Genomic DNA, 25,897 nt, shown 5'->3' on the forward strand with positions numbered 1-25,897 from the left:
TGACTCGTCTGGTCGAATGAAAGTCGAACCGAAAGAAGACAAAGCTGGAGAGATGCAGTCCAGACGCCGACTCGGACCAAAGCAGCAAGCGGATGGAAGTTGAAGTCGCGTCAGCATCCATAGTCGATCAAGCTTCTACCTCCAAATCTAGTGGTCCCTCATCAACATCCTTCGCGTACAATGAAAACAGTATGCCTTGTTTCAACCCTGGGAACACAACTACTTGGATGCACTTCTATTCACCCAGAAGCAATCGATTCCCCGACTACAAGATGCGGGCTACTTCACATTTGATGACCCGAACCCTGGCGTCTTGCGCAACCCCGACTTAGAGAAAGAAGAAGACTTTACTGCTATGCCTGCCTACGACCCCTCTCAGGGAAAGCTCCGTCACATATTGATCAAATACTCGTGGGTGGAATGTGAAGGGCATACGCGAGAAATCTCTCACATCACCGTCCTGAACCTGGCCGACGGAAAAGAAATGATCAACTCTTACGTTTGGCCTAAAGACTTAGTTGCTCGCTGGGACAAGCATAGTAATGATCAAATAATCAAAGAGGAAGTTTTGGTTGAAGCCAGCTTGACGGGTGGCCTGTTGCTTGGACGGGAGGCCACGAGAAAGAAGTTGACCCAGGTTGTTGACGCAGAGACCATTTTCGTCGGCTGCAATCTGGCCTTGTCATTGAAAGCTCTGCGTATATCGCACAAGCATATCTTTGACTACAGCATTGCCCAGAAAGATTCCGCGACGAGTACTGATGCCATGGAGAAGACACCATGGTGGCAGTACCCTCTGCCGAAGTCCATTGAGAAGGTTGAACCAGATGCTGACGGACGACTTGGCTACTATGAAGAAGCATTTAGATCAAGAGATATTGCCATCCGCTGTGTGAAGCAGCCTTGGGCCGTACGCCGACCCCGTGAGGATTAGGCAAATGGGTCAGTGTAGATCTGACCTCGTTCCAAAAAACCCCATGCAGACATCGCTTTTCAGGATCTTGAGTGGCAACATCGTGTGGCATGAACAAGAAGTTCATCAAAGAATAGAGTGACATAGCTAGATACTTGCAATTTAAGTTTTGCCTCATGTTTCAACATGATCCTGTTCTCGTTGTGTGACTAGACCCGATTTCACTGTAAGCCTGCCTCAGCTATTTTGGGACCCTTGTCACCTTAGATTTGCATCACAGAAGAGATGGGCTAAAAGACAAATCGGTGAGATGGAAAAACCACTTGGCAAGCCCGGGCACCATGTAAAGTGAATCGCCAGAGCCAAAAGAAAAACGGCTTGACAAGACATTTGACTGAACACGTCACCCAATACACCACAGCCAAGTATAGGACAGAATAGGTAGACCATAGAGGAGACGACCATAGAGGAGACAAGACAAACTCTGCCGACATCCAGTTTTTCACCCTATCATTTTCGGAAAAGGACAAAAATGATCAAGAAAACAAAACATACAACACCGAGGATTCCCAGGTCGTCACCGACCCTAGTACTAATTCGGCTCTCTGCTGCTTATATATGGGAGAGCGGACGGGATCCCTAGTATTCAGCAGGATATGGTCGTATGTGACAGAAAAGTGCGCTGCCGCGAATAATATCGGGAAGAGTGCCACGTGCTTGTCCACCGGCTTGAAGGTAATTAGATCACAAGCTATCTCTCCACCACACCCAGCTCTTTCGAGATCCTTCATCTTGAAGAAGACTAGGACTTCACATGAACATTTGACTGGATTGTATGTTTGTTTTATACCAGCTATGTTCAATATGTGTGAGACCATTACAGCTATATATTGCTTGGGAAATATACTGATACTTCTGGGCCAACTCATCACGGAATTCTTGTCGATCTTCTTAGGTATAATCCTGTCTAGTGCTGAGTTTCTAGTCACAAGATACATTTCTACACTATCTCAGAAAGTGTATCTCGAGATAATAGGCGGGCACTTACATTACTTATCGGCGCACTTAAATCGACTAAGAGAGACTGTGATCTCTAGTAGAGATTTGCCACATTATACATAGACGATCATGTGTAGTAGAGGGTTCAAAATAACATTGCGTAGGTACTTTGGTTTAAATATCCAAAATAATACGAAATTTCCGAATATGAAAACTTTGGTTTAGGAAGGGATACTGCAACATAATCCATGCATAATTAACATCTCCCGTGGCAGTCACAATGAGTACCTATGATGACAACACCTATCCACGATGTGAAGCAAATCAGTTCCAGTAAGTAACTACCCTTCTTTCTTTCCTTCTTGTTCCGCCGCTACCCGCCGCTTCTCCGCCACTTTCGCGACATCCTCCGGCCCCAGGATGCTCAACCAAGCACAGTCGTACTTGAAAGCGGCGTAATCGCAATGTGTACACGGATGCGAGAGGAACCCCGCCAGCCGCATCCTCTCGAAGCACCAGAAGTCGAACCCGAGCCGCCGGTACGGCCCGTAGTCGCCGAGCGCTACGAGCGCGTCCGAACTGCTGAGGTAGACCCCTCTCGCCCGGCCGATGGCCCCGTCGTCGCCCGCCGGCGGGGCCGGGCCCTCGCGCTGCCGGGCCTGCAGCCGCGCCCAGGGGATGCGCACGGCCCCGGGCCATGACTGCCCGTGCGCCTCTTGCAGGTAGTCCAGCACTGGCGACAGGTTGTCGCGGTAGTGCCACGGCGAGCCTTTCCGATCGTCCGAGCAGAGGGCCTCGGCGTCCTCGGCGGCCCAGCCGTTTAGCCGGGCATGGGCGGCGGCGGTCTTGGCATCGTCGTAGAGCTGGAGCAGCCAGAGCTCGTAACTTACGGAGTTCTCCTCTTTACGTGTCGGCGGGCCGAGATCGGGTCTGGGTCGAAGCCGTGCCGCCTGGCGCCCGGGGGAGGCTCCGGCTTGTCGCGATACATCGGATGGTCCTGGGACTGCTGGCTGCCCCAGCCGATGTAAAAGAGTTGCCATACGATCGAATGAAGGTCGGCTAGGCTCTTGGCGGGCAGCCGGGACGAGCGCAGCAAGATGATGAACAAGATGAAGCACCGGATAAGCGGGGTCGTGTCGCCGCACTTGCGCAAGCGGCGACATTTCCCCCATCCTTGGTATACGTAGCCGGACTCCAGAATCGTCTGCGTGATCTCGACAGCGTAGCGGTCGAAGATGCGATAGACGGTTGGGGAGGCATGGGGGACGCTGCCTAGGTCTGTCAGGTTCGTCAGACGCGGTAAAATCTGGATGAGTATCTCGGTTGGCAAACTCTCGAAAAGACAGCGACTCTGTCTCGTGGTGGCGGACATGATGGGGACTCGAGCGTTGTTCGACATGTTGTCAACAGGAAGTTCCGTGTTGTCATTCAGCCGGCCGTTATCGTCCTCTTAAGTGTGTGTGGTTCGAGGAGTGGTGCCTTGGCAGGATGGAGTGGGTGATCAGATGGGCCGAAGTGGAGAGGCCCATGCGCCTATGTTAGGTACTCAGGACACTTTCTTAGTCGCCGAACGTACAACATAGCGGCCGAGCCCAGAACCACTGGAGAATGGGGCGGTTGGGTGTGGAACTATAAGGTTGGCCGAATGAACAGCCCAGTCAGCTACGACCTCCAGCTTTTACACCATGAACAGGGCAGCTCTTTAAGAATAAAGAATTGAAATAGAATTTCATATATAGCCTTAAATTCGCATACTATTCCGTTATGCTGTATCCTTATTCAAGGCGTTATGTTGGGTCGTTCGTTCCATTGGCCTACAGTATAGCAAGTATTATATTGAGTCTATCTAGTGCGAGAGTGACCGGTTTATTCTGACAAAGGGCTGGTAGGTACATATGTAGCAACTGTGCCTACATTCGGCTGGTGTTGGCAAGACCGAAGGTCCCACTTCACCTGAACCTGACACCGCTCACCTTTTCCCCAGACCTTTTCCAACGACGCATGGCTCTGCGTCGTCACTCGATTTGAATTGGACTCGGCTCGCCTCCAGTTCGGGTTCGTTGGCTGAGGAGCTCCATGTTAAACCGATTCATGGTTAGCACGTCCCTGAAGGTGGACTGGTAGAGTCAGAATGGATATACATGCTGGGGATCTCGACCGGTCCTCTACTTACTCGTGCAGCTTCTCGACACTTCCTGGCTGAGTACCGTAATTCCTATAGTAGTCACGGGAGCGATCCATATCCTCGGCAGAGATGTGGGAGGCAGCATCCGTGAGAGTCTTGTCCCATGCCACATCGGTATACTTGTCGAGGACCTTGTCCCCGGCCGCGTTCTTGATCTCTACCTCCTCCTCGACCAAATGCGGCGCGATGGGCTTTAACTCGTCGGCTAGCGATCCTTCACTGTTAGAAAGGCCATGGTTTATTGGAAATGCTTGCAAAAGACATGGGGTACTTGTGCTCACGTTGTTGTAGGGTGCCGTCAGGCCCAGCTTCTCCCTTCAGTGCTGGCAGATGCCATCTCATCTTGTCCCTCTGACGGATCTGGTTGAAAATATGCAAAAGTGTGCTCTTCTTATCGACGCAGTCATTGACGAAATCCTGAACGTCGCCATCAACCGCCGCCGCCGCTTGACGGCTTCTCTGCATCACATTTAGAGATATCTCCTGCAGTCTCGGGAACGGAATCTTGGTCGGATTGCTCTTCTGCATGTCCGTCCAAGTTTTATCCATCTCCTGAAGCCCGGATAAAGGCTGGGTCTTTATAGACCTAGTTAGAAGTGGACAGCGTGTCTATAGAAGGATCTAGATACATCTGGAGTCTGGTAGACTTGCATAGAAGTGCGGAGAGATATCTCCCAACACTCCAAGATACCCTACCTCTGCCCCTCGAGTGGCATTGCTTGCCCAAACGGCCCGTGGCAGGGGCCAGCACCGGAAAACGCACGAGGCGCACGAAGTGCGGAACATGTATGGCATCTCGCTTAGCATATTTGAATAGTATAGGGTTATGAATAGCCACAGAGTACTAGGGTCATTGGCAAGACCTTCGGGTGGGACAATGGGACCGTCACCGTTTTCGAAATCTCAGACCACATTGACTGAATATCTGCCGTCCATCTCGGATGACTTACTTAATATGTGGTCGGTTCATGCGCATCGCTCAACAACCGCTAGTCTGGATCTGGTTTGTATTTCGTTAGATCATGCCACTGAGATGAGATGACAGAAACTTAGCAATATGGATCTGGACCCTGATCTCTTAGCGGCCGAGGACCCTGGCAACGGGCGTGATTCCTGAATTTGGAAGACCCACAAGAGGTGGACCATTGTAGGCAACCAAATAGACTACAGCAGCAATCACCGGGCAGTGTCTCTTCTATTCTGCACGCCAACCGAGCTACTGATTGCCGTTGCAGCGGGTGCGCGGGTAAGGCGGAAGGCGAGTGGAGGTATTCGGCTGCTGATACCTATCGACACCTTGGCCAAATTCCGCACTGACAACAGGGTCAAAAGCTATGGCCCATGGGCGAACACATCTCATATGCCAGCTGGGTAGTGCTTGAATGGTTTCAGGAAAGGTTGTCTGTGCCTGAGCCTAAAGTTGGTCAACAAGCCCGTAAGGCAGCAGAGACAAATTTTTGCGAGCCATAGTGGCACAGCCGCATTCGAGATGTAATTTCTACGAGAGTGTGTGTTTAAAAGTTTGTATTGTGTGCGCAATTACGTGTAGTAACTGATCAGTTCGAAGCCCACGAGTTTCACGCCGAGGCTGTAGGTGTCGGCGATGCCGCCGGATAACCATCAAAGGCATTGGCATAAACAAGATACGCATCATTAGCAGAGATAGTCAACGGGAGGAAGGTGGTTCCTCCCGTGGTATCGTAGCTGGTAACATCCATCAGCATCCCCTCCATGTATGCCATCGAAGTACACCATGCGCCCTCCGCTGGCCGTGACGCTTCCATGTCCAACCCCTCCGGCGCAAAGTTTTGAGGGCAGCAGACGCGGTACGCGTGGTCTTGGTAGTCCCATGACTCCCAACCGTAAGGGCAGATCAGCGGACTGAAGGGCTGCAGAGATAGGCTGCGTTGAGCCACAACACTGGTGTAGAATTGGCTGGAAAGGCAAGTCCTGTAATCGGCATCCGCTTCGATTACCGCGTTGTTGAAGAGCACGCCCGGCGTCGCAGCGAGCGAGGTATATCTGGCCGGTGTGCACTGGGGCGGCGCTGTGAAGGTAGTCGTCATGGCCAGATTGTGGCCAGTCGGCATGGGGACAAGCGAAAAGTGAGCATAGCTGCTGCTGGAGGTGGAGGTGGAGGTTGAAGTTGAAGTGATGAGTATTGAAGTTGTTATAGGGATGACTGGAAATCCGGATGGGCTTGGCATCGCCGGCGGTAGAGTTTCTTGTCTTGTGCGTCACGGTGCTGAGAAGCTGACCGCGCGCGTGGGAGCATAATAGCCCAAGCAGGAGGATGAGGGCTGTCCAGATCATCGTGGAAGGCAGTATAAGCGTAGAACAGATGTGAACTGAGCGAGGAAGTGTCAGGAAGCTTGCATTCATGTTCATTCCTAAGCTCTTGCGAAAGCCCTGGTCTTGAGTTGAAATGTCTATATGCCCTCTTGACTCGAATGGTAATCTGCCTCTGTATACCGGCTCCACCCTTCGCCCGTAAAGGTACAGGCCGCCCATCAGCGAGTCGGGCCGATAGCAAACTCCCGCTACAGGCGGTCTCGACTCGGGCCTTATAATAGCGTACCGTGCGGAGGATCCTCGGAATCCACATAGCAAGGTAAAATATCCATAGTCCCCCACAAGGCAGGCCATGTTGCACAAAGGACCGTTCCACCTGAGCTCACACACTCACTGACCACCTGTTCCCTAGCACAAGCTTTCTCAATGCAACCGGTAAGGTGAAGGCTAAGCGCTTGAGCGGGACCACTTGCCCGGGCTAGCAGCGGCCTTCAGAAGGACTAATATCTCTGGATTATCGGTTGATTTCGAAATTGCCCCGAGTGTGAGACTCCATAGAGCTCGGTCTCGCTCTCACACCCCACCTCGTCACCCGAGGACTATCACGACATGTCGGGTTCGAGTCATTGCCGTCTCATATTGTGCCAAGTCATAAGTAGGCAAAGGCAACACTTGTTTGTCGTCTCACCCTGGCTTTGAGTGTCCTCAAACTACGAGTCGAGATGGCTGTACCTTTTCAGAAAAGCCTCATCTCTTTCCTTGCTCTCTGTGCCACTCTCACGTGGGTTGCTGCCTACTCGCTTCCGCCCGATCACTATCATCTTCCCCATCAGATTAGGGCTCTGGAACAATCCCGAGTGCAGAGGCGCCAGGTACGTGAATCCAAATCTGGACGGACTGCATGTACCACCTCGGCCGTAGTTGCTGACTATTACCACGAAGAATGTCTCAAGTCGTGATTTGCAGGACGCTCAAAGACTGGTAGACGAGGCAGTAGCAGCCCAAGGAAGATACAACTCTTGTAAGCATTCATAAGACCAGCACCTCGGTTCAGTGGCTAACAGCTGGCGAAAGGGCGGTTGGATCACCCGAAGCGTAACACTTACGTTTCGCGCCACTCGCACAAGGCACACGAAATTAGAACCCGCAAGAGGGACAACGAGCCTGCAGTGCCGCGACTGGATAGCAGCCTACTTACTGCAGCTGCTGTGCTTGCGGAGCACCACGCCCATCAGCAGCAGGCAAATGGCACACTCCATAAGTCGTACCCGAAGCCTAAGAAGCTGGAGAGGCTTCCAGAGTCGCATAATGTTACGAAGAGAGACAGCACGTCTTATTGGGTCGCCGACATGGCTCATCGTGGGAACGCTCCTATGAGCCATGATCCCTCCTACCAGGTGTTTCGGGACATCACGACCTTCGGCGCTGTCGGCGATGGTGTCACTGACTGTACCAAGGCAATCAACGGTATGGCAATGTCGCCTTCTGAACCAGATGAGAAGCGCTAATATCTGTGTCCCCCTCAAGATGCCATAGCATATCAGAAGAAATGCGGCGAGCATTGTTTGAGTTCCTCTGTTAAGGGCACATTGATCTAGTTCCCAGCTGGGACATACTTGATCAACGCTCCCATCAACGCTATGTAAGAAGACCCGAGTATACCACATCGAGAATAACAGAAGACAATGCTGACTTTTCGCACCCAGGTATTATTCCCAGCTCGTAGGAAATGTTAGTCCAAGCTCTCCCATGGTAAAGCAAAGTCACTACCACCCTGCCAGCCAAACGACAGAGCCATCATCAAGACGGCGCCAAACTTCATTGGACTTGGTGCGATCCAAACCGACCTCTACGTCGATTCTGCCGACGGTGAGTAGTGCAAGATGGCCTTTCGCGAGCACCGGCTGACTTAGCTTATTCCCCTTTCAGGTGGTCAGTGGTATGTTGAGGTACGTCATGATTTAACTCATTTTTAGGCCCTCTTCTATATCTCGCCCTGACCACGTTCGACTCGTTAGCAATCCAACTTCCACCGCCAAGTGAGAAACCTTATCATCGACATCCGTGACACCACTACGGACAAGGCAGCCAGCCTTCACTGGCAAGTAGCCCAGGCCACGTCCCTCACCAATGTCGACATCATTTGCGATACGGACAACCCAGAAACTACCCAGATGGTCATGTTCACGGAAAATGGAAGCGTTGGTTTCATGTCCAATGTCTTTATGATTGGCGGAAAGTACGGCATTTGTAAGCAATCCAACACCCAGCATAACATATATGTGCGCTTGAGTACTAATTTTGCCTCCGCATTTTGCTAGACGGCGGCAACCAGCAGTACACTGTTAGAAACTTCTAGTTTCAATCCCAGAGAGCGGCGTGTATCGCTCTGCTGTGGGACTGGGGCTGGACGTGGAAAGAAGTCAGCATGTTCGGAGCACCGATTGGGATGTTGCCCATCAACCCAGAGGCACCTGATGGCCAACAGGCCGGGTCGATCTATCTCCTAGGTATGTGTTTTCTCACAGGGCAGTGGAGTACTTTACTGATGACCGTCCAGATTCCGACTTCCAGGATGTTGGCACCGCTATAAAAGCAAGGTTCCCACAAGAAACGATCTTGGAAACTAGCATTATCACGCTTGACAACATCGGCGTACTCAGAGTTGACAAAATGATCGAGTTCGAGGATGGAAGCACACTCGCAATGCCGGCTGTCAATACCAAGTTCGTCGTCATTGGCAACACGCAGTACAGTGGTGCCTCCTTTGGGGAATGGGAGTGAGTCTCATCTTTGAAATGATCCTGTTGAAATCCACCACTGATGATCATTATTTTCAGGGTGAATGTGCCCACGCCCGCAGACAACATGCTAAAGACGGATCTCGACTTTCGGTTCTTCAGAAACAGCTATTTCACCAGGGCTAGACCCCAGTACCAGAACCTAGGCCTGGAGTCTTCCGTCAACGTGAAAGACCACGGTGCTGTTGGCAGTGGCCTAGTTGACGACACCGAAGCCATCCGGTCCGCGCTGGCCGCAGCTGGCGATTACAAGGTTGTCTTCTTTCCCGCCGGGTCCTACCTCGTTACCTCGACAGTTGATGTTCCAAAATACGCCCGCATCACCGGCGAAGTGTGGTCGCAGATAGTGGCAGGTGGCGACTACTTTGCTGACCAGGATAACCCCAAGGTCATGCTTCGGGTGGGCGACCGAGGCGATGTGGGATTTGTGGAAATCTCCGACATGGTCTTCACTTCGGTTGGGGCGCTGCCCGGCTTGATCATGGTGGAATGGAACGTGGCGGCCGAGAGCCAAGGCGCGGTTGGCATCTGGGATTCCCATTTCCGTGAGTCACCCTGAAATCCGTTCCACCGCTATGCCCCTTTCCGGCCTATGCTGACAGAAATCGCTCAGGTGTCGGTGGCGGGTTCGGTACACAGCTCACTGTCACCGAATGCCCGCCTACAACCACCATACCGGCCGCTTGCGTCGCCGCCTATATGATGTTGCATATAACGGAGTAGGTTTCGACGAGACCGCCGGACGTCTTCTTTGCGCTGATTGGTATCAAATTCACAGGCAAGCCAATGACTATTTCGAGAACATGTGGGCATGGGTTGTCGATCACGACTTGGACGGCCCTGCCAACACAATGGTGACGGTAGCCGTTGGAAGAGGTATCCTCGTAGAAGGTCAATCGGGCCCTACCTGGATGTACGCTACTGCAGCCGGTAAGCAGCTTACAAGGTTCTTTCCTTTACTTTTCTCGTTTCCATTCGACTTATATGCCCTTACGGCCCCTAGGGATCGGGAACTCAATAACTAACCCATGTTATCATAGAACATTGCATATTATACCAGTACAACTTCCATGGTGCAGCAAACGTCTTTGCCGGAATGATTCAAGTAAGTGGTGATCAATCGGAGATCCGAGTAGCTACGGCAGGAGAGAGGATACTGACCAGAGGCTTTAACGGACTGAATCGCCGTATTTCCAGGGTGCTGCTTCGAGTATGTCATCAGGCCCTTTTAAGAGCAATCTCGACGGCGATCCCACTTTCCCTGATTCTACTTGCAGTGGATCACCCGAGGCCTGCAACTTCTCTTGGGCGGTGACGCTGTCAGAGGTCAACAACGTGACAATTGGCGGCGCGGCCTTTATTCTTGGTTCAACCAGTACGACCAATCTGTCTGTGTGGACGCTCCTCATCAACGACGATGGCTTCAATGGCGGCCTGTACTTCTGGAACCTCATTACCATTGGCTCTGTTGAGATGATCAGCAACACCGACACCAAAGCCGTTATCAGCGCCAAGAATTACACACAGGCCAAGGCTCATCCATTCTGGAGTGCGCTCGCAGCCTACCTCGACGACTATGTTCCGCATCTGCAGACTTGTACGTAAGCACCGAATCCTCTCGAGACAGACGGCTAACAACACATCTACAGGCAGCGACGACGACACCTCCGAGGCTTGCAGCATCTCCGACCACATCCTGCTGAATACCCACCGCGGCAAACTGGGACGTCCGTAGTCGTAAGGCTGTATTTGCTCTTTACTAAATGCTTATTAACTAGGACGTTTTTAATACCTAATAAGATTGATAAGAACTATGTGATGAGTTGGCCCGGAAATATTAATACATTGCCCACGTAGCATATATTGCTTAAATAGGTGGGTCGATCTCCTCGGCCGACCGACCGCTCCTGGCGGCATGGCGGACGTGCAAGCATTGCTCCTTTTGGGTTACCAGCTCGTTGCCACTTTGTATCCTGCAGCTGGCTGGGTTAGGTGAATCGGCGTTTGAACCGACGATACGATGACCACTGCATGAAAAAATTGAGACATGGTTAGTGGGCAAGCCAACGAAGCGCCCGGAGGTTCCCCACGGAGTCAACACCGGCCCAAAGAGGAAACCTGCAGGAGATCTTGGCGTACAGTCCCACCGGATCGGTACGGCCAAGCCGGCAGTGCCACTATACGGGCTGCGCGTTCGCCTAACTAAGATATGCAAGGAAGATGCAGTCGGAGAATGTGGACGTTCGTACAGCATGCCGATCATCATCAGGTGGCGCTTGCTACATTGGGACCGAATGAACGTGGTGATGACCAAATTTGAGTTTCGCGAAATCAAGCGGGGGAATACCTCGCGAAGAGAAGCGGTTGGTCTAGGCCCAAGACCATGAACTCGGGGTGTTAGTAAGGCTTGACCGAGTAGCTGATTGCTGAGTGAGAGTATCGTGGTCTGCGCAAAGGAGTCAGATCCGAGTTTCTATCTTTGTATCTGTACAACGTGGCACTGCCTGCTACTATCGATGAGTATTGATCCGATGTTGTATCAACTTTCTTGACGCTTTTTAGCGGCTGAGCTAGCAATGCTTGCCCAGTAGGTAGTACCGAGCCGATATTACGGATGTTTACGGCGCGGGCTTGGACGACTCAGTTGCTTGCTTTTGTGTGCTGACTGGGCCGCGAGCTGCATTAGCCATTCAATAACATGGGCCGGTCCGGCGAATTAGATTACCCCCACGCCCCCTTGGGATGAAGCTCGTCCATAAGCAACTATCATCATTATGGGACGTATGTCGTCTACCGACAGTACGGCTGACGCCTGAGTGTCGTGCACTTCGAGCCATCGGGACCGCGCCGGGTCAGGTACACAAGGCCCGTAGTAGCGCCTTCAGCTGCGCACCGTGTACTCCGGATACTTCATCTAGATGAGATCAAACCTTTACCAGAATAGCAGCAGAGGAAGCATCCATACATATGAGCGACCAATCAAACATCAGCGCGGGCGATGCGCTGACCAGATCCCCCCTTATATATAGCATCACGATGCCGGCCGATTGAATGCGTCTCAACTAACTATCCTCTGTTGTTCATCCCTCCAGACCCTGGCCGATAGTCTTACCCTGTTGCTGCTCCCTAGAAGCCCCTTTGATAGTCTTTGTTCCCGTGCACCCTCCTTGAACCGGCTCGCTGGGGTAATATCAGAAACCCATCCGACACAGGGTCAGCCATGATGAACCCCTTGAGCTATTTCCTCTTGTTTTGCGTATGCCTCGTCATGGCGGCACCAGATGTTGCTTCCAGGCATCACTCAGATTGCCCTTCGGTCTGGGGTAAGGTCGCTAATGACTTGAAGAGTACGCTTGTAGGCGACGATGGTGGATTGACCGACAACGGTCGCGCCTCGGTTCGGGTCCCATTCCACGACTGCTTCCCTGGGGCCTGCGATGGCTCCATCATCTTGGCCAACGAATGCACCGACCGTCCCGAGAACGGGCAGATGATTCCCATCTGTGGCATTCTTGGGCAGAAGGCCGATGAGCACAAAGTCGGCGTCGCGGATATCATCCAGCTGGCAGGTGGTGAGTGGTGACAACTGCGGATCTCGATGGTTCAAAAGAGAGGCAAAGCTGACATTTGAGTTGCAAAGCCTTAAGTATCCGGGCCGCCGGAGGTCCTGCCATCTCCTTTCTCGCCGGCCGCAAGGACTCTAGCACGGCGAATCCGGCCGGGCAGATACCTGACCAGAACGACCCCGCCGACAAGATCATCGGCGACTTCCGGGCCAAAGGCTTCTCACCCACCGAGCTCGTGGCTCTCCTGGGCGCGCACACCGTAGCCAAAAACAGGGCGGGCCAGGCACTGGACACCACGGATTCCCGGTGGGATAATGTGTTCTACTCGGAGACGGAGGACCGCCGTGCTCCGGCTACACTCAACAGCGACAAGGCCGTGAGCAATGCGACGGACACGGGCCGGACGTGGAGCAGCTTCGCTGGCGACTCGGGGGCTTGGGAGAGCATATTCATCCCAGCGTAAGTCGCCCATTGCTCGAGCTGCATGATGGGACCCCTTGCATAACACGTTGACTGACACGCTATCACAATCTTAGGATGCAGAAGATGGCGACTATGGGCAACGACGTCGATAGCCTCACGGATTGCTCGAGCGTCATTACCGATACGTTCCACTAGAAGAGTGCCAAGCATCCCGGGAAGCCGGAAGAGAGGCGGAGCTGCGGAGACTAAAGGGTTGTGCCATCGTGGACTAGCAAAAGCAAATGGCAGCTTAATTGAGGCAAGAGACCGAATGTAACATAGCGAGGCAGGGCACTGCGGAGAGAGGAGCGACCTTGGTCTGGCTAGCAGCGCAACCAGCATTTACCGCGTTCTTAATGACTAATATATTCCGACGACAAAGAGCACTGTGGTCTGGCAAAGCTGCGATACTTGTGTGTTCGAGGATGGGTCGATGTCATGAGGTGATTGACGACTTTGGGGGTCGGAATACCAATCCGAGTTGGAGATGCGAAGATGAGGAGACAGCAAACCGCCGCACACCTGGCTAAACTTCACCAGCCACAGGTTGGGGGTTGGGGAAACAGGTGAAGAGGCAGCAAAAGCCACAAGAACCCACCCCCGCAATTTGAAGGGTGAGAAGTGGCTTTGGTCTGATCTGATGCGCAGATGATGAGTCGCCCTGGCCCCCTGGTAGGTTGATTCGCGGGCAGGCAGAGCTTCTCAAACCGAGTACAAAAAGGCCCCTCATCCTCCATCCACCAGCGCTCTTGGGGGCGCCTCATTGCCTCTAGAAGACCCCGTCTGGATTTTAAATAGGGGTGTGCTACTATTACATCTCGATTCAGCGACCCTGTTCCGATCAAATTGCCTTCGCGTTACACAGCAAACGCGACACAGGCAAAAAAAAGAAAGACAGGCAAGGTCCAGCCAGCAGAACCTCTCTGAATATCAACCAATCTGGTCTATTCTTCTTCACTTGCACCACGTTAATTACATTGACACTCTGCGTCCTCGACTCCGCTCACTCGCCTCTAACCGAGTATATTTGGTGCTCGCTATAGCCATCTCTGTACCTACACCCCTGCTTGTCTTCGGTATTCGGGCAGACTGCGACGCGGGTTGATTGGTAGACTGTGTGTTTGGGAGCTCAGGTCCTCTAACCAGGTAGGTTCGACGTCACTTTCTTTGTTAACCGTGGCATATCTATCCACTTTGGCTCTCTAACCATTTCACTCCCTCCCTCGCTCCCTCTGCCGTGTCGTGCCCCGTCTAAAGTACTGGCATGAGGCAACACGTCCAAGCCTGCCAGATGCGCTCAATGCATGTACATGCCTACCGCATCCGGACTTTCGCTCTCTCTCGTTGAATCTTTGTATCCCGTCCCCGTTGCAATTGATTTGATTTGATCGAATGTTTCATCGCATTCTCCTACTACCCCTCAGCCTTCCATTTTCTTTCTTCACCTTACTGCATTTCCATCTTCCTTGACCTTATCCTTCCCGAGGTCCACACACACACACACACACGCCGTTGACATAACTTGCATAAGCGTGTGCATAACGTTCGGGCTAAGCTTCTTCGAACCCCACACCGCCTTCCCCAATAAGTTCAAGCTAGGAGAGCTAATGCGTTGCACACCCAGCTATCGACTTTAGTGGGTCCTTCAGCTCACCGGGGTACGTACTCTCTTATTAAAGAGCTTCCCGTTCAAGCGTCACATTCCTGGCGCATTTTCTGAGACGAAGACGGCAGCTCGTCGAGACGCGCGCGCAACAAAGCTATTCAACCTCTACGCTACAACCTCTCCCTATCCGCGACCCCTTCGGCGCATCCAGCAAGAATCCCACGCGTCTTTGAACATCCAGAGCAGCTGCAATCCACTGCTGCATCCCCCGCCCCCCGATTCCTCGTCGCATATCTTTCCGCGCGCTAGGGTGTTGAGGGTTATCTTGGGAAACAATCGGGAGCCAGATGCCATGGGATATCCCAGTCCTCAGCAGCTTAGTCCAGAGGTATTGTCCAAGTTCGCAAGACGGTTGAGGGAGGAGGCTTCATAGTAAGTATCATTGTTTGCTATCCTACATCATCAATCTGCCGTCGCGTGCTCCCCATGTCGTCAAGTCTTTGCGCCGAGGGATGGCTCGCTTTTGCACCCGCACTGGGTAGCAACAACAACAACCCTTGATGCTTTTACATGGAACGTCTTGGAAACACCACAGCTACTAGAAGACAAATTATCACCACCTATTCTTCTGCCAGATTTTCCCTCAACAACAGAGAACCCCATCACTGCTGCTTAACCCAGTTATCCCATCTCCACCAAGTACCCCAATTATCCTATACCAGTTCCCCATCGCCACCAGCTGCCCCTCGAACCGACTGCCCCAGATCACATACAATCCAATTGCTAGCCGATTCTAACTTCATTCAACTCAGCAGGTAGTTACCGCAAGTTGACTCAAACAACCAAACATCATCCCACCCGAGTGCCAAACGCCGACACGCCACGATGTTGAAAAACTTCCGGGCGGGCGATCGCCTGCGCTACCCCATCACCATCTCCAAGTTCATGAAAAACAAGGGCGACGAGGTCCAGAGGGGCGAAGCTTTACTGCAATACACATATAAATTCGAGCGCACAATCGGCGATCCCTCTCTTAACGAAGAGCGCACGGTAGAGGAGACAGGCTATGCCGACTGGGACTGCCCTACCGAGGGCACAATCAACAAATGGCTGGTAAAGGTCGGCGATGTTTTGACCAAGAGCCAGCTATTTGTCGCCATTGACGAGCCCTGCCCCCACGATATGCAGTATGCCGGCCTATGTACCAAATGCGGCAAGGATATGAAAGAGATCACCTGGGCGACGGAGTCGATGGATACAGATCGCGCTACGATCGCCATGGTCCACGACAACGTCGCTCTGACGGTGAGCGCCCAGGAAGCTATGAAGGCCGAGATCGATTTGCAGAGACGCCTCCTACAGCAGCGCAAACTGAGTCTGGTAGTGGATCTGGACCAGACTATTATCCATGCTTGCATTGATCCGACAGTTGGCGAATGGCAACGAGATCCGACGAACCCGAACCACGGCGCGGTCAAGGATGTACGCACTTTCCAACTGGATGACGGCCCTCGTGGTGTCACAAGCGGGTGCTGGTACTACATCAAGCTCCGGCCCGGTCTAGTTGGATTCTTGGAGCGCATGTCAGAGTACTTCGAGATGCACGTCTACACCATGGGTACCCGAGCATACGCCGAACAGATCGCCAACATCGTTGACCCGGACAAGAAGCTGTTCGGCCATCGAATCATCAGTCGCGACGAGAACGGCAGCGTCACCGCCAAGAGCCTACAGAGACTTTTCCCCGTTAATACCAATATGGTAATAGTCATCGATGACAGGGCCGATGTGTGGCCAAGAAACCGACAGAATCTCATCAAGGTGACACCATACGACTTCTTCAAGGGTATTGGTGACATCAATTCGGCATATCTACCTGCGCGAGAAGACACCCTTGGCCCTCCTGCTGCCCCGCCAGCTGCTACCAGCGCACCTCTCCCGATCAGAAACGGCGATGCTTCCAAAAGTCCCAACGCACCCGGCCATGCCAACAAGATACCAGAACACGAAAAGACAGTGGCGGCGAACCCGAACGGCGTGGACGAGGCTCTCTTGCAGCTGCAAGCCCAAGAGCAAGAACGAGCCCTCGAAAAACAACTAAAGGAAAGGCCTTTGCTGCACATGCAGGAAGAATTAGACAAGGAGGATACGGAGCCTGATCCAAGCGAATCATCCGAGGAGGGAACTACCACTCCGACAGAGTCGCCTGAGCAACATAATGGTCATTCTCCGACCCCACACCATCGGCACAATCTGTTGCGCGATGACGACAACGAGCTCTCGTGTGTGGAAAAGCACTTGACTGCAACACACAAGCAATTCTACGACCAGTACGATGCTCGCCGAGCCTCGAGGCATCGAACCCAGGAGATCACATCCGAGCTTATTCCAAATGTGGGAGCTGTGCTCGATTACCTCAAGGGGCAGGTCCTTAGAAACTGCACAATTGTGTTGACCGGTATTGTTCCTCAGGGCGTGGATGTCATGGTGTCAGAAATTGGTTTGCAGATCATGAGCTTCGGAGCCGATCTGAAGCGCAAACCGACGTCAAGAACAACCCATCTCGTTGTCAGCAGTGCACGGCCACGTACCGACAAGGTGCGCAAGGCGGCCCGGATACCGAGCATTAAGATTGTCAATCAGGACTGGCTCGCGGCTTGCCTTGCCGAGTGGCGCAGAGTGGACGAGACGCCGTACCTGATGGACATCAACCCGGGCGATCGAGCCAACCGCCACATAGCGGCTGCTGACGGCGACCTGGAAGACGATGACGAAGACAAAAGCCAGCCCAAGATCACCGTTGTGACTTCAGGTCAGCAAAATCTGTTCGAAGAGGGCGACGAATCCGGGGGCGACGTCTCGGATGACGACGACGACGACGACGACGAAGAGAACGATCCATTTGGCGTGATACCCTCTGAGCCCGCTAGTCCCGTGCAGGAGCTCAAGAAGATGGACTGGGACGACATGGACGACGAGCTGGCCGAGTTCATGGGGTCCGACGTCGACTCGGACTCGGAGGCGGAGAGCCTGTACCAGGGCAGCGCTAAGCGCAAGCACGAGGACTCGGAGGACGGCGACAGCGCCGAGGAGGGCACGGGTAGTACCCTGTCGAAGAAGCAGAAGCTGGCCAAGGCGCGCACGACGGGCCTGCGCAACGTCGAGAACGTCGGGGAGGAGAACGGCGCCGACGATGCAGGAGAAGAGGGCGAGGGTGGTGATGGTGATGGAGGAAAGGACGGCGGCGAAGAGGACGACGACGGCTTTGATGAGTTGGAGGCCGAGCTGGAGGCTGAGTTCGAGAAGGAGGACGAAAGCATGGAGGAATGAAAGAGAGAGGATGGCCTCTCTTTTTGTAACCTTGAATCCTGAGACCACTCCCAGCTGACTGATTTGTGTACGGAGTTCTGGACGGTACGGTGCATAGCGAAATAGGACATGGCTGGTTGTAAATATACAAGAATTGTAATCACCTTGTACAATCATAAAACAACGAAGCCAATAATCGCGTTCTCTTCTGTGTTCATGGGCTATCCCGCTGCCAGCATTTCGTATATGTTGGCTGTAAGTAGTTGTCCCATTGCCAGCATGGCGTTTCCAATGGACACCCATCGCCAGCCACCAAGCGCGGAAGTCATGTAAAACCACCCTTCTTTGATTACTATAGCAGTAACATGAACACATACCCAAGCGGATCAATTGGGTTTCGGGTCTCTTTTCAATATAACGAGGGCATCTGTGTCTCTCAAGTTGAAGTACTCCGTCGACCGCAGATGGCGCTCATCACGTGACCATGATTACGTAAACCTAGCAAGCTCCGCTCCTCGAGCCCGGCCTGCGGGCTGTCTGGAGAGAGCTTCGCTCAATTGAAACTGGCAATTGAGGCGACGAAACAACCCGAGCTCCCATTTCCCGTCAATTGAACGCCGATCACCACCCGAAAGCGCATCACCAGTCCTCGCTCGAGGTTTCAATCCGTCATCATGCCTCAAGATATGCCCCCCGTCGGGGGCTACGGCCCGGTTCAATACAAGGTGGGTGGTTTCCATTATTCCCGATTCCTTTGCGTGGATGGACAGTGGCGGCGACTACGGCGACGATGACGGTGGGAGGAGGAGGAACGGCTTGGACGATTCGACCAATAAAGTACAGAGGGCGACATATTGCTGTTTTTTCCGAGACTGCGAGGGACGGGTGCTTGGCCGCAACCGAGGCGCTGTAGGCGACGAGGGGAAACGAGACGGTCCGAAGTACCATTGCGAGACCAATTCGAGAACGACGCTCGATTGCCGAACCAGGAAACACCAAAAATATGCATCTATGTTGGAACGGACCAACCAGTCCGAATAGCGAGACGGAGAGAGGGAATGCGAAAAGATGAGAGAGCCTTGAACAAGAAAGCTGACTATTGCTATTTCTCTACCGCAGCGAAACCTTCCGGCGCCTGGTTTCAGGCCGGCCGCTCTGGTCATCGGCATGGGCGCCGTCTGCGTCTGGGGTTTCTACAAGCTGGGACAGGGTATCCGCGAGCAAAAGTACGTCCCTCCCAATACCTTCCACACCATATCCCAATGAACTATGCCAATGCCATGCCATGAAAATGCTACAATCTCGTTCCTAGGGCGCTGACCGAAGCCGTCATGATTAATAGTGAGCTGGCCCGCGAGAAGATGTGGTCCCGCATCCATCTGATCCCCCTCCTCCAGGCCGAGGAGGACCGCGACCTGGCGCGACGACACATGGCCGACCAGGCCCGCGAGAAGCAGCTGACGGGCGACAACTTCAAGGTCTACAACAGCGACAGGTTCGTGTTCTTCCTTCCGTCTTTGCGCGGCTGGTTCCCCCCCCCCCTGAGAAGAAAGATCTTCCGGACGCTAACCTTGCCTTTTACAGATATGTGCGCCCGACGTACGCTGTCACCCCGGCCAACACCACGAAATAGAGTACGGAAAGTACTTGCATATGATGAGATGCGGCGTGATTGGGAAGCCGGTAGCTTCTCTCTGGCGGAAATATAGAGAAGAAGAAGGAGCCCAATGGGAACCCAAGGTCCTTGTACATAAATATACCAAGACAAACAAAGCAGCCAATACGAAGCTGTTCCTTTTCCTGTGGCCGATCATACAGCCAGTGTTCCTTGCCCGTTAAGAGGTGTTGATGCAGTCACTGCAGCCACTGATTTATTTAACTGTGATTTCATAGGAAGCTGTGAGCATTCAGAAAGAGGTCAGAATCGTCACTTGGATCGTTATAATGAATGCTTGATTGATACGATGGATGGAGTGTGTATTGGATCTGCTGGACATTCTACCATAGAAATAGGCCCTGTATGCGTCCGTGCGTACTTCTCCGTTTTCGGTGCAAACGGCCGTCACAAACGGCTACTCTGCCTGCTGACAGAAGCATGTGATTTACTAACTTGAACTTCAAGCACTGCAAGTTCAGCTGCAGCCAGTAACTATGTAGATAGGGCTACCGGTGGTGGGCTTGAAACCTATGACCGATTGCTGTACTTGAACTCCACTAGACAGCTTACAGGTATCAACGACATGAAGCAGTCGTTCCGTCAATCCGACTTAAAAGGAGACGGGCTACAGTCCAATAGACTTCTTCGCGATCAAGTTTGAATTTCCATCAGAGAACCACCAGCAACCATCAACACTCGCTGGTAGACTCAGAGATGCATCTAGTAAATAATGGAATTGATCAAGTCTAACAGATTCCCAGCGCTCATGCATCCCAAAAACGCCTCTCTCATGAACCGGGTAAATTTTGAGTCCAAACATCGTCGCAAACTCCTCCCTCGCTTTCCCCGACCAGACCTGTTTTTCTATGCAGTACCGTATGTTTTTCCCTATCACATTAACCAATCCCGTCCCTGAGACCAAGGGTGCTCTCTCTCTCCAGGTTACTCATTACAAAAACATTTATAGATATATACACATACACGGACATAACAGATGTCGCACCTTTCCTCTAATTATCATTCATATATACAGCAGCCCTTTACCTGCATGCCTGCCACTCTTTATAATCTCTCGGAGCAGCCCTGGCTTTCGAGAAAGAAGATGTGCTTCAACCAATCAATCAGTCAAACAGGGTCAACGTCAGATCGCCCTCGATCTTAGCCTTGAGCTCGACCTCGATGTCGAGGTTGAGGTCCAGCCGGACCGTCAGTCTGGAGTTGTTATTTGTGGGGGAAGACGACGTCACCCCGGCCGTGGGCGTGGCCGGCGCCGTGACCGCGGAGGGCGGCGAATTCGTCCGAGGCATGGGCGCTATTATGCCCATGGGCTGCTGCTGCTGTTGTTGGGCGGCTGGGCTCTTCCCCTTCTTCGAGTTGTTCTTCGGAATCGGGGCTAGGGCGTTGGAGGACGTGACGTCGGGCAGGACGGAGGTGGAGGTGGAGGGTTTGAGGGGAGGGGCGGCGGCTCTTGTGGTCGGGGCCCGTTTGCTGTTGGATCTGGTGTTGGTGGTGGTGCTGTCTTTGCTCTTCTTCTCGGGGGCTAGGGGTAGTGGGGAAGAGGAGGAGAAGGAGGATCCTGACGTGGATGGTAGTGAGGATGAGGAGGATGCCTTGCGCCGCCGCGGCTTGGGTGTTTGTTCTTCGGCCAACTCCGGATCCGACTTCTGTTGCCGTAGCGGCTGTTGTTGTTGTTGTTGTTGTTGTTGTTGTTGTTGTTGTTGTTGCTGCTGGTCGGTACTCCTGCTCCTCCCTTTTGGCTTGGCTGGTGGTTCCTGGTCGAAGTAGTCCTCCTTGTCGGGTGTTGTGGAGGTCATTGCTTGACCTTCCTGGATATTCGAGAGAGTCTTCCGCGTCCGCCGCCTCCTCGGTATCCTTGCCGCGGGGACTTCTTCTTCTTCTTCTGAGTAGTCGTCGTCGTCGTCGCTATCTACTGCCTCCTCAGGCTCTGGTATTGTCCTGGGCGTGCGGCGACTGCTGCTCCTCCTGTTCAGGCTCTTCTCCTGTTCGATTGGATCCTTCATGAGGTGGAAGCTTTTCATCCTCTTGCCCATGCCGGGCTTGGGTGGTGGTGGGGGATAGGACATAGGTCTCCTTGTGGTGCTGCGGTCGTCCTTGGGGCTGGGCTTCCTATCTGCCTTGACTCCCGTGTATCGTTTGGGCCGATCTTGTGAACTCGACCTGGACCCCTTTCCCTTCTGCTCTTCTTCATAGTCCTCCCCGGGAGATAATGTTCTCGCGTCCTCATCCTCTTCCCAGGAGGCGTCCCTGCGGTGTCCCGCCATCATAGATTTTCGTTTTAGGTTACGCTGATGCTGTAGCTGTAGCTGTAGCTGTAGCTGTTGTTGCTGGGGGTCCAGCACGGCGGAATCACTCTTCCTCCTTGACGCCTCTTGAGCCTCTTGGGCCTCTTGGGCCTCCTTCTCGTCAATGTCGAGGAATGACGTCTGGTGCAGCGGCAATGACTCGTCGACGGCCACGGGGCTCCAGATGTATGAGTCTTGCCACAGCGGTCGCAGGGATCCGTACTTTTCCGGATCGAGCCAGATTTGCAGACCCTCGCTCATGGTGGGCAAACAACATTGCCGCGTTCCCGGAAGGAGGGTACAGGCCTCTATATAGTCTACCCCTACTGCCTAGTAACCGCCAAGGAAAATAAGAGATACAAGTATTAAACACTAGTTCGAATTATCATAAACCGGATTCCGGATTTAGGGAAAGGGCAATATCATGCGGTGAATATAGGGAGGCGGCCAGACTAAACGGCTAGTAGAATAAGACCAGAACAAAGCGAGTGGGTAATGTAGAAGGAACGCAGAGGCGAAAACAAGCCAGCGAAGGTTTGGTTTAGTCTGGGTTGGTGGTCTAGTCAGGGAAGACAGCGATGCGTACGATGCATTAGATGCTAGTTGGGATGAACAGAGTCAAGGCCTGAGGGGGGAGGGGAGCCGGTTTCTTTCGATGTAACAATGCAAGCGACTGACTGGCTGACTGAAATGTCACGATGCGTGCGGCGGGAGCAAGGAACAAGCAAGCAAGCAATAACAACAACAATAACGACAGAATTTCGGACTGCGGCCCAACCCAAGTAAATGGTCAGTCAGACAAAAGACCCCTTTCTCTCCTCCATTTCTCCAGCCATTCTGCCATCTTCCCATTCGGGAAAAGAGAGACGCCAGAGAAAACAAAGAGAAAGAGAGAGGCGTAACGTAATGCATACTGCGGCGGTGCAGACGTCATCCTCGGTGTCGCAGGCAAACGGAATGGAGTTGAAGAGTTGTCGCTGGGGCCTGGACGATGTAACGGCAGGCGGCTGGGGTCTGTTTCCATCCTGCTCTATTCTCGGCTTTGCCAGCCAAGGTTTTTAAGCTTTCGCCAGCTCAGGTCCCGCAAGTTGGTTGGCCCGCACCACTCACGGTAGTTGGCCCCGAATTGGGTGAGGACCCTCCGTGCATCGTCAACACGCCCTGTAGCCCTTTCGTATCAATCGGCGGCCAGCGGCTGCTAGCTTCTCTTTTTTTCTCCGCCAAGATCTCTGGGACATCTGACCACTGCTGGCCCTGGCTTTTTGGACTGGGCATCAAACGGCTCGCCGGGAGTCGGGACCCCTAGTGACCAGGCCATCCCTGTCTCAAGTTTCTTGTCAGCTTGTTGAAGTTGTTGTTTCTGTCATGGCTAGCATGGCTAAAAAAGTGCCGACCGAGAAAAAGTTGGAAGAATTGCCGTGGATGCCAACCCGAACCAAAAGAATCTCAAGAATTCAGGGTCGTGGCAATGCGACGATCCCCACTCCACTGGTTCTTTCACCCGCCAACAAACTCCTCTCCGCCAAACGCTTTGCCGCCCTGCCACGAGCCGACACTAGCGAAATCCGGCCGAGTCCACAGCAAGCGCAACAACGACACAACAATAACATCGTCCATTAACCTGAAATGTACATGGCACATGGCCAAATCGGGGAGGAATTTCGGCATCTTCATTTACTGCGTTATCGAATCTGGCCTTCTAGCCCACTAACGGTGGTATTTGCTTTCGGAGGGAGAGATGACAACCAAGATGGTCCGATGCTTGGGTTCCCATGATCCATCCAGCAAGCGCTTATCGACGGGGGAGGAGAACCACGCACGACGGCGACGAGAAATTGGGGGCCATCTTGATGAAGCGCAAGGCCCTGCATATGCTAATCTAGGCTATGTTACCTCCATCTGAGGGACGTGGCTGCCAAACTTGCAAAAACAAGTTCTCGGGATCACATCGTGCATTCGCGCCGCCGATGAAACTGCAGGACGCGTTATCGAAACACCGCCAAAATCCATGTCGCTCTGTCGCTCTCGCTCCACACACACACACACACAACCATTTCCCATTCCCGTTCGGAATATGTCCCTCATCCCTCACCCATCATGCAGCTTTTCCCCGAATGGACACACACACCACCCCTCTGCTGCGACCCTCCCTTTTTTCTCCTTCTTCTTCTTCCCCTGCTCGAACCCCCTTCTAGAACACCTGATCCTTGATCGCCTCGACCGACTCCTCAAACGCGACTAGCTTCCCCTCCCCCTCGAGCCCGAGGTCCGCCAGGCGCAGGGTCCGCTCGGGCTCGAACCGGTGCCAGTCCGGGTAGACCTCGCTCCACCGCAGCTGGGCCGCCATCTCGAGCCCGTAGTCGTCGCCGTAGAGGCGCGCAAAGTGCGCGTCCGAGACCTCGGCGTACGCGACCCTCTTGGCGCCGCCCGTGATCTTGGTCAGAACGTCGGCCACCTCGCGGATGGGCCGGTAGTCCGTAATGCAGATGGCGATCTTCCCGTGGCCCGCCTTGGCCGGCCCGCACCGCAGCACCGCCTCCACCAGGATGCCCGCGTTGGCTTGCAGGTTGCCCGCCATCGGCAGCATCGCGTCGGCTTTGCTCGGCAGCGGCAGCAGGTAGCCCCCGTCGCTGCCGGCGACCGGCACCGGCCGCATCAGCCCCACGAGGTTGCTCGTGTACCACCCGGGCCAGAACTCGGTCGTGCGGGCCCAGAGGTCCGGGTGGTTTGCCCGGATCCAGTCGACCGCCTGCTGCTTGTAGTCGTAGTGCGGGACGGGGAACTTGTTGTGGGACATCTTGGCGCACGCGGGCAGCGTGCTAAGCACGACGTGTTTCAGCGTAGCGACTTTCGCCGCCGCGTCCGCGACGGCTTGGAACTGGGCCACCTCCTCGTCGCCGGCGCCGTCGCGGCCGAGCTTCGCGATGGACGGCCAGAACGCCGTCACGACGAAGAGGGCCTCGATGCCGGTAAAGGCCGGGCCCAGGGACGTGGCGTCGTTGACGTCGGCGGCGACCACCTCGGCGCCCCGGGAGGCCAAGGCTTGCGCGGCGGCACTGCGAGGGTTGCGCGTCAATGCGCGCACACGGTAGGTGTCCGGATCGGCGAGCAGGCGGTTCGCGACGGAGCCGCCTTGGGCGCCGGTGGCGCCTAGGATGGCGACTAGTTGGGGCATGGTTGCTTTGTTGGACAGTCTCTGACACACAAACACACTGCAGTGAGACGGGAAAGAAGAAAAAGAGTTGATTTGATGAGTAACGATTAGTAGTAAGTCAGTATGTAGAGTGAGTAGGTAAGTATTTAATGCTTGGTGGTAATTGCTTGCTTAAGTAGGTATCAATATGGTTCCGGGCCATCGGAGCTCTTGTATTGATCGACCTGGCCCGCGAACATGCTAACCCACCGAATACGCATTGAACTACATCACACATACGACAAAAAGAACGGTCCCAATTGCCCATCATACCCCAGTTTTGCCCCGCGGTTTGGGAATGTGTGACGCCATGTCGCGACCCGAGTGCCGAGATGGCTGTTGTTCTTATTGGATGAAGTTTCCCATTCTGGGCGGTCCAGCAGCATCAGTTACTTAGGTAAGGATACCGATTGGCTGGGTTCGTTTGAGGCTGCATCTTGCGAACTCGAATTCGGCATGGCTTTTTCGCGCTGTGATATGCGATCAGGACTGCGTGGCGTCGAACATCAAAGTACGGGGGGTTTCACAGTTGGCTGAACTTTGCGGGGTGGCTTGCAGCTCTCGGGACATACATCGTATCATCAACGACGTGCCATCTTCGGGGGCGCGCC

General features: G+C 53.6%; 10 protein-coding genes across 10 annotated transcripts; 6 read left to right on the forward strand and 4 right to left on the reverse strand.

Annotated features, from left to right (window-relative positions):
• Positions 1-180: 180 nt before the first annotated feature.
• On the forward strand, positions 181-934 carry PG994_006846 (ribonuclease H-like domain-containing protein; the record flags this gene model as incomplete). Its single annotated transcript, XM_066858255.1, has 2 exons — positions 181-189; positions 248-934. 2 exons carry the CDS (start codon positions 181-183, stop codon positions 932-934), a joined length of 696 nt encoding a protein of 231 aa, XP_066717524.1.
• A 1,442-nt stretch (positions 935-2,376) lies between these two features.
• Positions 2,377-3,188, forward strand: PG994_006847 (uncharacterized protein; the record flags this gene model as incomplete). The annotated part of the gene is made up of 2 exons (XM_066858256.1): positions 2,377-2,499; positions 2,976-3,188. 2 exons carry the CDS (start codon positions 2,377-2,379, stop codon positions 3,186-3,188), a joined length of 336 nt encoding a protein of 111 aa, XP_066717525.1.
• Positions 3,189-4,081: 893 nt separating this feature from the next.
• PG994_006848 (uncharacterized protein) lies at positions 4,082-4,562 on the reverse strand (the record flags this gene model as incomplete). Its single annotated transcript, XM_066858257.1, has 2 exons — positions 4,082-4,311; positions 4,379-4,562. 2 exons carry the CDS (start codon positions 4,560-4,562, stop codon positions 4,082-4,084), a joined length of 414 nt encoding a protein of 137 aa, XP_066717526.1.
• A 1,112-nt stretch (positions 4,563-5,674) lies between these two features.
• Positions 5,675-6,187, reverse strand: PG994_006849 (CFEM domain protein; the record flags this gene model as incomplete). Its single annotated transcript, XM_066858258.1, has 1 exon — positions 5,675-6,187. One exon carries the CDS (start codon positions 6,185-6,187, stop codon positions 5,675-5,677), a length of 513 nt encoding a protein of 170 aa, XP_066717527.1.
• Positions 6,188-7,111: 924 nt separating this feature from the next.
• PG994_006850 (LysM domain-containingprotein) lies at positions 7,112-10,925 on the forward strand (the record flags this gene model as incomplete). Its single annotated transcript, XM_066858259.1, has 16 exons — positions 7,112-7,261; positions 7,311-7,410; positions 7,464-7,856; positions 7,995-8,031; positions 8,096-8,120; positions 8,171-8,258; positions 8,319-8,338; positions 8,408-8,671; positions 8,761-8,899; positions 8,950-9,169; positions 9,230-9,735; positions 9,804-9,909; positions 9,969-10,120; positions 10,270-10,295; positions 10,388-10,787; positions 10,840-10,925. 16 exons carry the CDS (start codon positions 7,112-7,114, stop codon positions 10,923-10,925), a joined length of 2,712 nt encoding a protein of 903 aa, XP_066717528.1.
• Positions 10,926-12,458: 1,533 nt separating this feature from the next.
• PG994_006851 (uncharacterized protein) lies at positions 12,459-13,374 on the forward strand (the record flags this gene model as incomplete). The annotated part of the gene is made up of 3 exons (XM_066858260.1): positions 12,459-12,762; positions 12,831-13,215; positions 13,293-13,374. 3 exons carry the CDS (start codon positions 12,459-12,461, stop codon positions 13,372-13,374), a joined length of 771 nt encoding a protein of 256 aa, XP_066717529.1.
• A 2,335-nt stretch (positions 13,375-15,709) lies between these two features.
• PG994_006852 (FCP1-like phosphatase) lies at positions 15,710-18,154 on the forward strand (the record flags this gene model as incomplete). The annotated part of the gene is made up of 1 exon (XM_066858261.1): positions 15,710-18,154. One exon carries the CDS (start codon positions 15,710-15,712, stop codon positions 18,152-18,154), a length of 2,445 nt encoding a protein of 814 aa, XP_066717530.1.
• A 653-nt stretch (positions 18,155-18,807) lies between these two features.
• PG994_006853 (uncharacterized protein) lies at positions 18,808-19,766 on the forward strand (the record flags this gene model as incomplete). The annotated part of the gene is made up of 4 exons (XM_066858262.1): positions 18,808-18,858; positions 19,253-19,359; positions 19,476-19,628; positions 19,718-19,766. 4 exons carry the CDS (start codon positions 18,808-18,810, stop codon positions 19,764-19,766), a joined length of 360 nt encoding a protein of 119 aa, XP_066717531.1.
• A 1,245-nt stretch (positions 19,767-21,011) lies between these two features.
• On the reverse strand, positions 21,012-22,354 carry PG994_006854 (uncharacterized protein; the record flags this gene model as incomplete). Its single annotated transcript, XM_066858263.1, has 2 exons — positions 21,012-21,469; positions 21,529-22,354. 2 exons carry the CDS (start codon positions 22,352-22,354, stop codon positions 21,012-21,014), a joined length of 1,284 nt encoding a protein of 427 aa, XP_066717532.1.
• Positions 22,355-24,284: 1,930 nt separating this feature from the next.
• On the reverse strand, positions 24,285-25,268 carry PG994_006855 (uncharacterized protein; the record flags this gene model as incomplete). Its single annotated transcript, XM_066858264.1, has 1 exon — positions 24,285-25,268. The coding sequence occupies one exon, from the start codon at positions 25,266-25,268 to the stop codon at positions 24,285-24,287; it is 984 nt and encodes a 327-aa protein (XP_066717533.1).
• Positions 25,269-25,897: the final 629 nt, after the last annotated feature.

Source organism: Apiospora phragmitis (genome assembly GCF_038363925.1).
Source record: "Apiospora phragmitis strain CBS 135458 chromosome Unknown utg000006l:1.0-5683423.0:1.0-5690449.0, whole genome shotgun sequence".
NCBI classification, from domain to species: domain Eukaryota; kingdom Fungi; phylum Ascomycota; class Sordariomycetes; order Amphisphaeriales; family Apiosporaceae; genus Apiospora; species Apiospora phragmitis.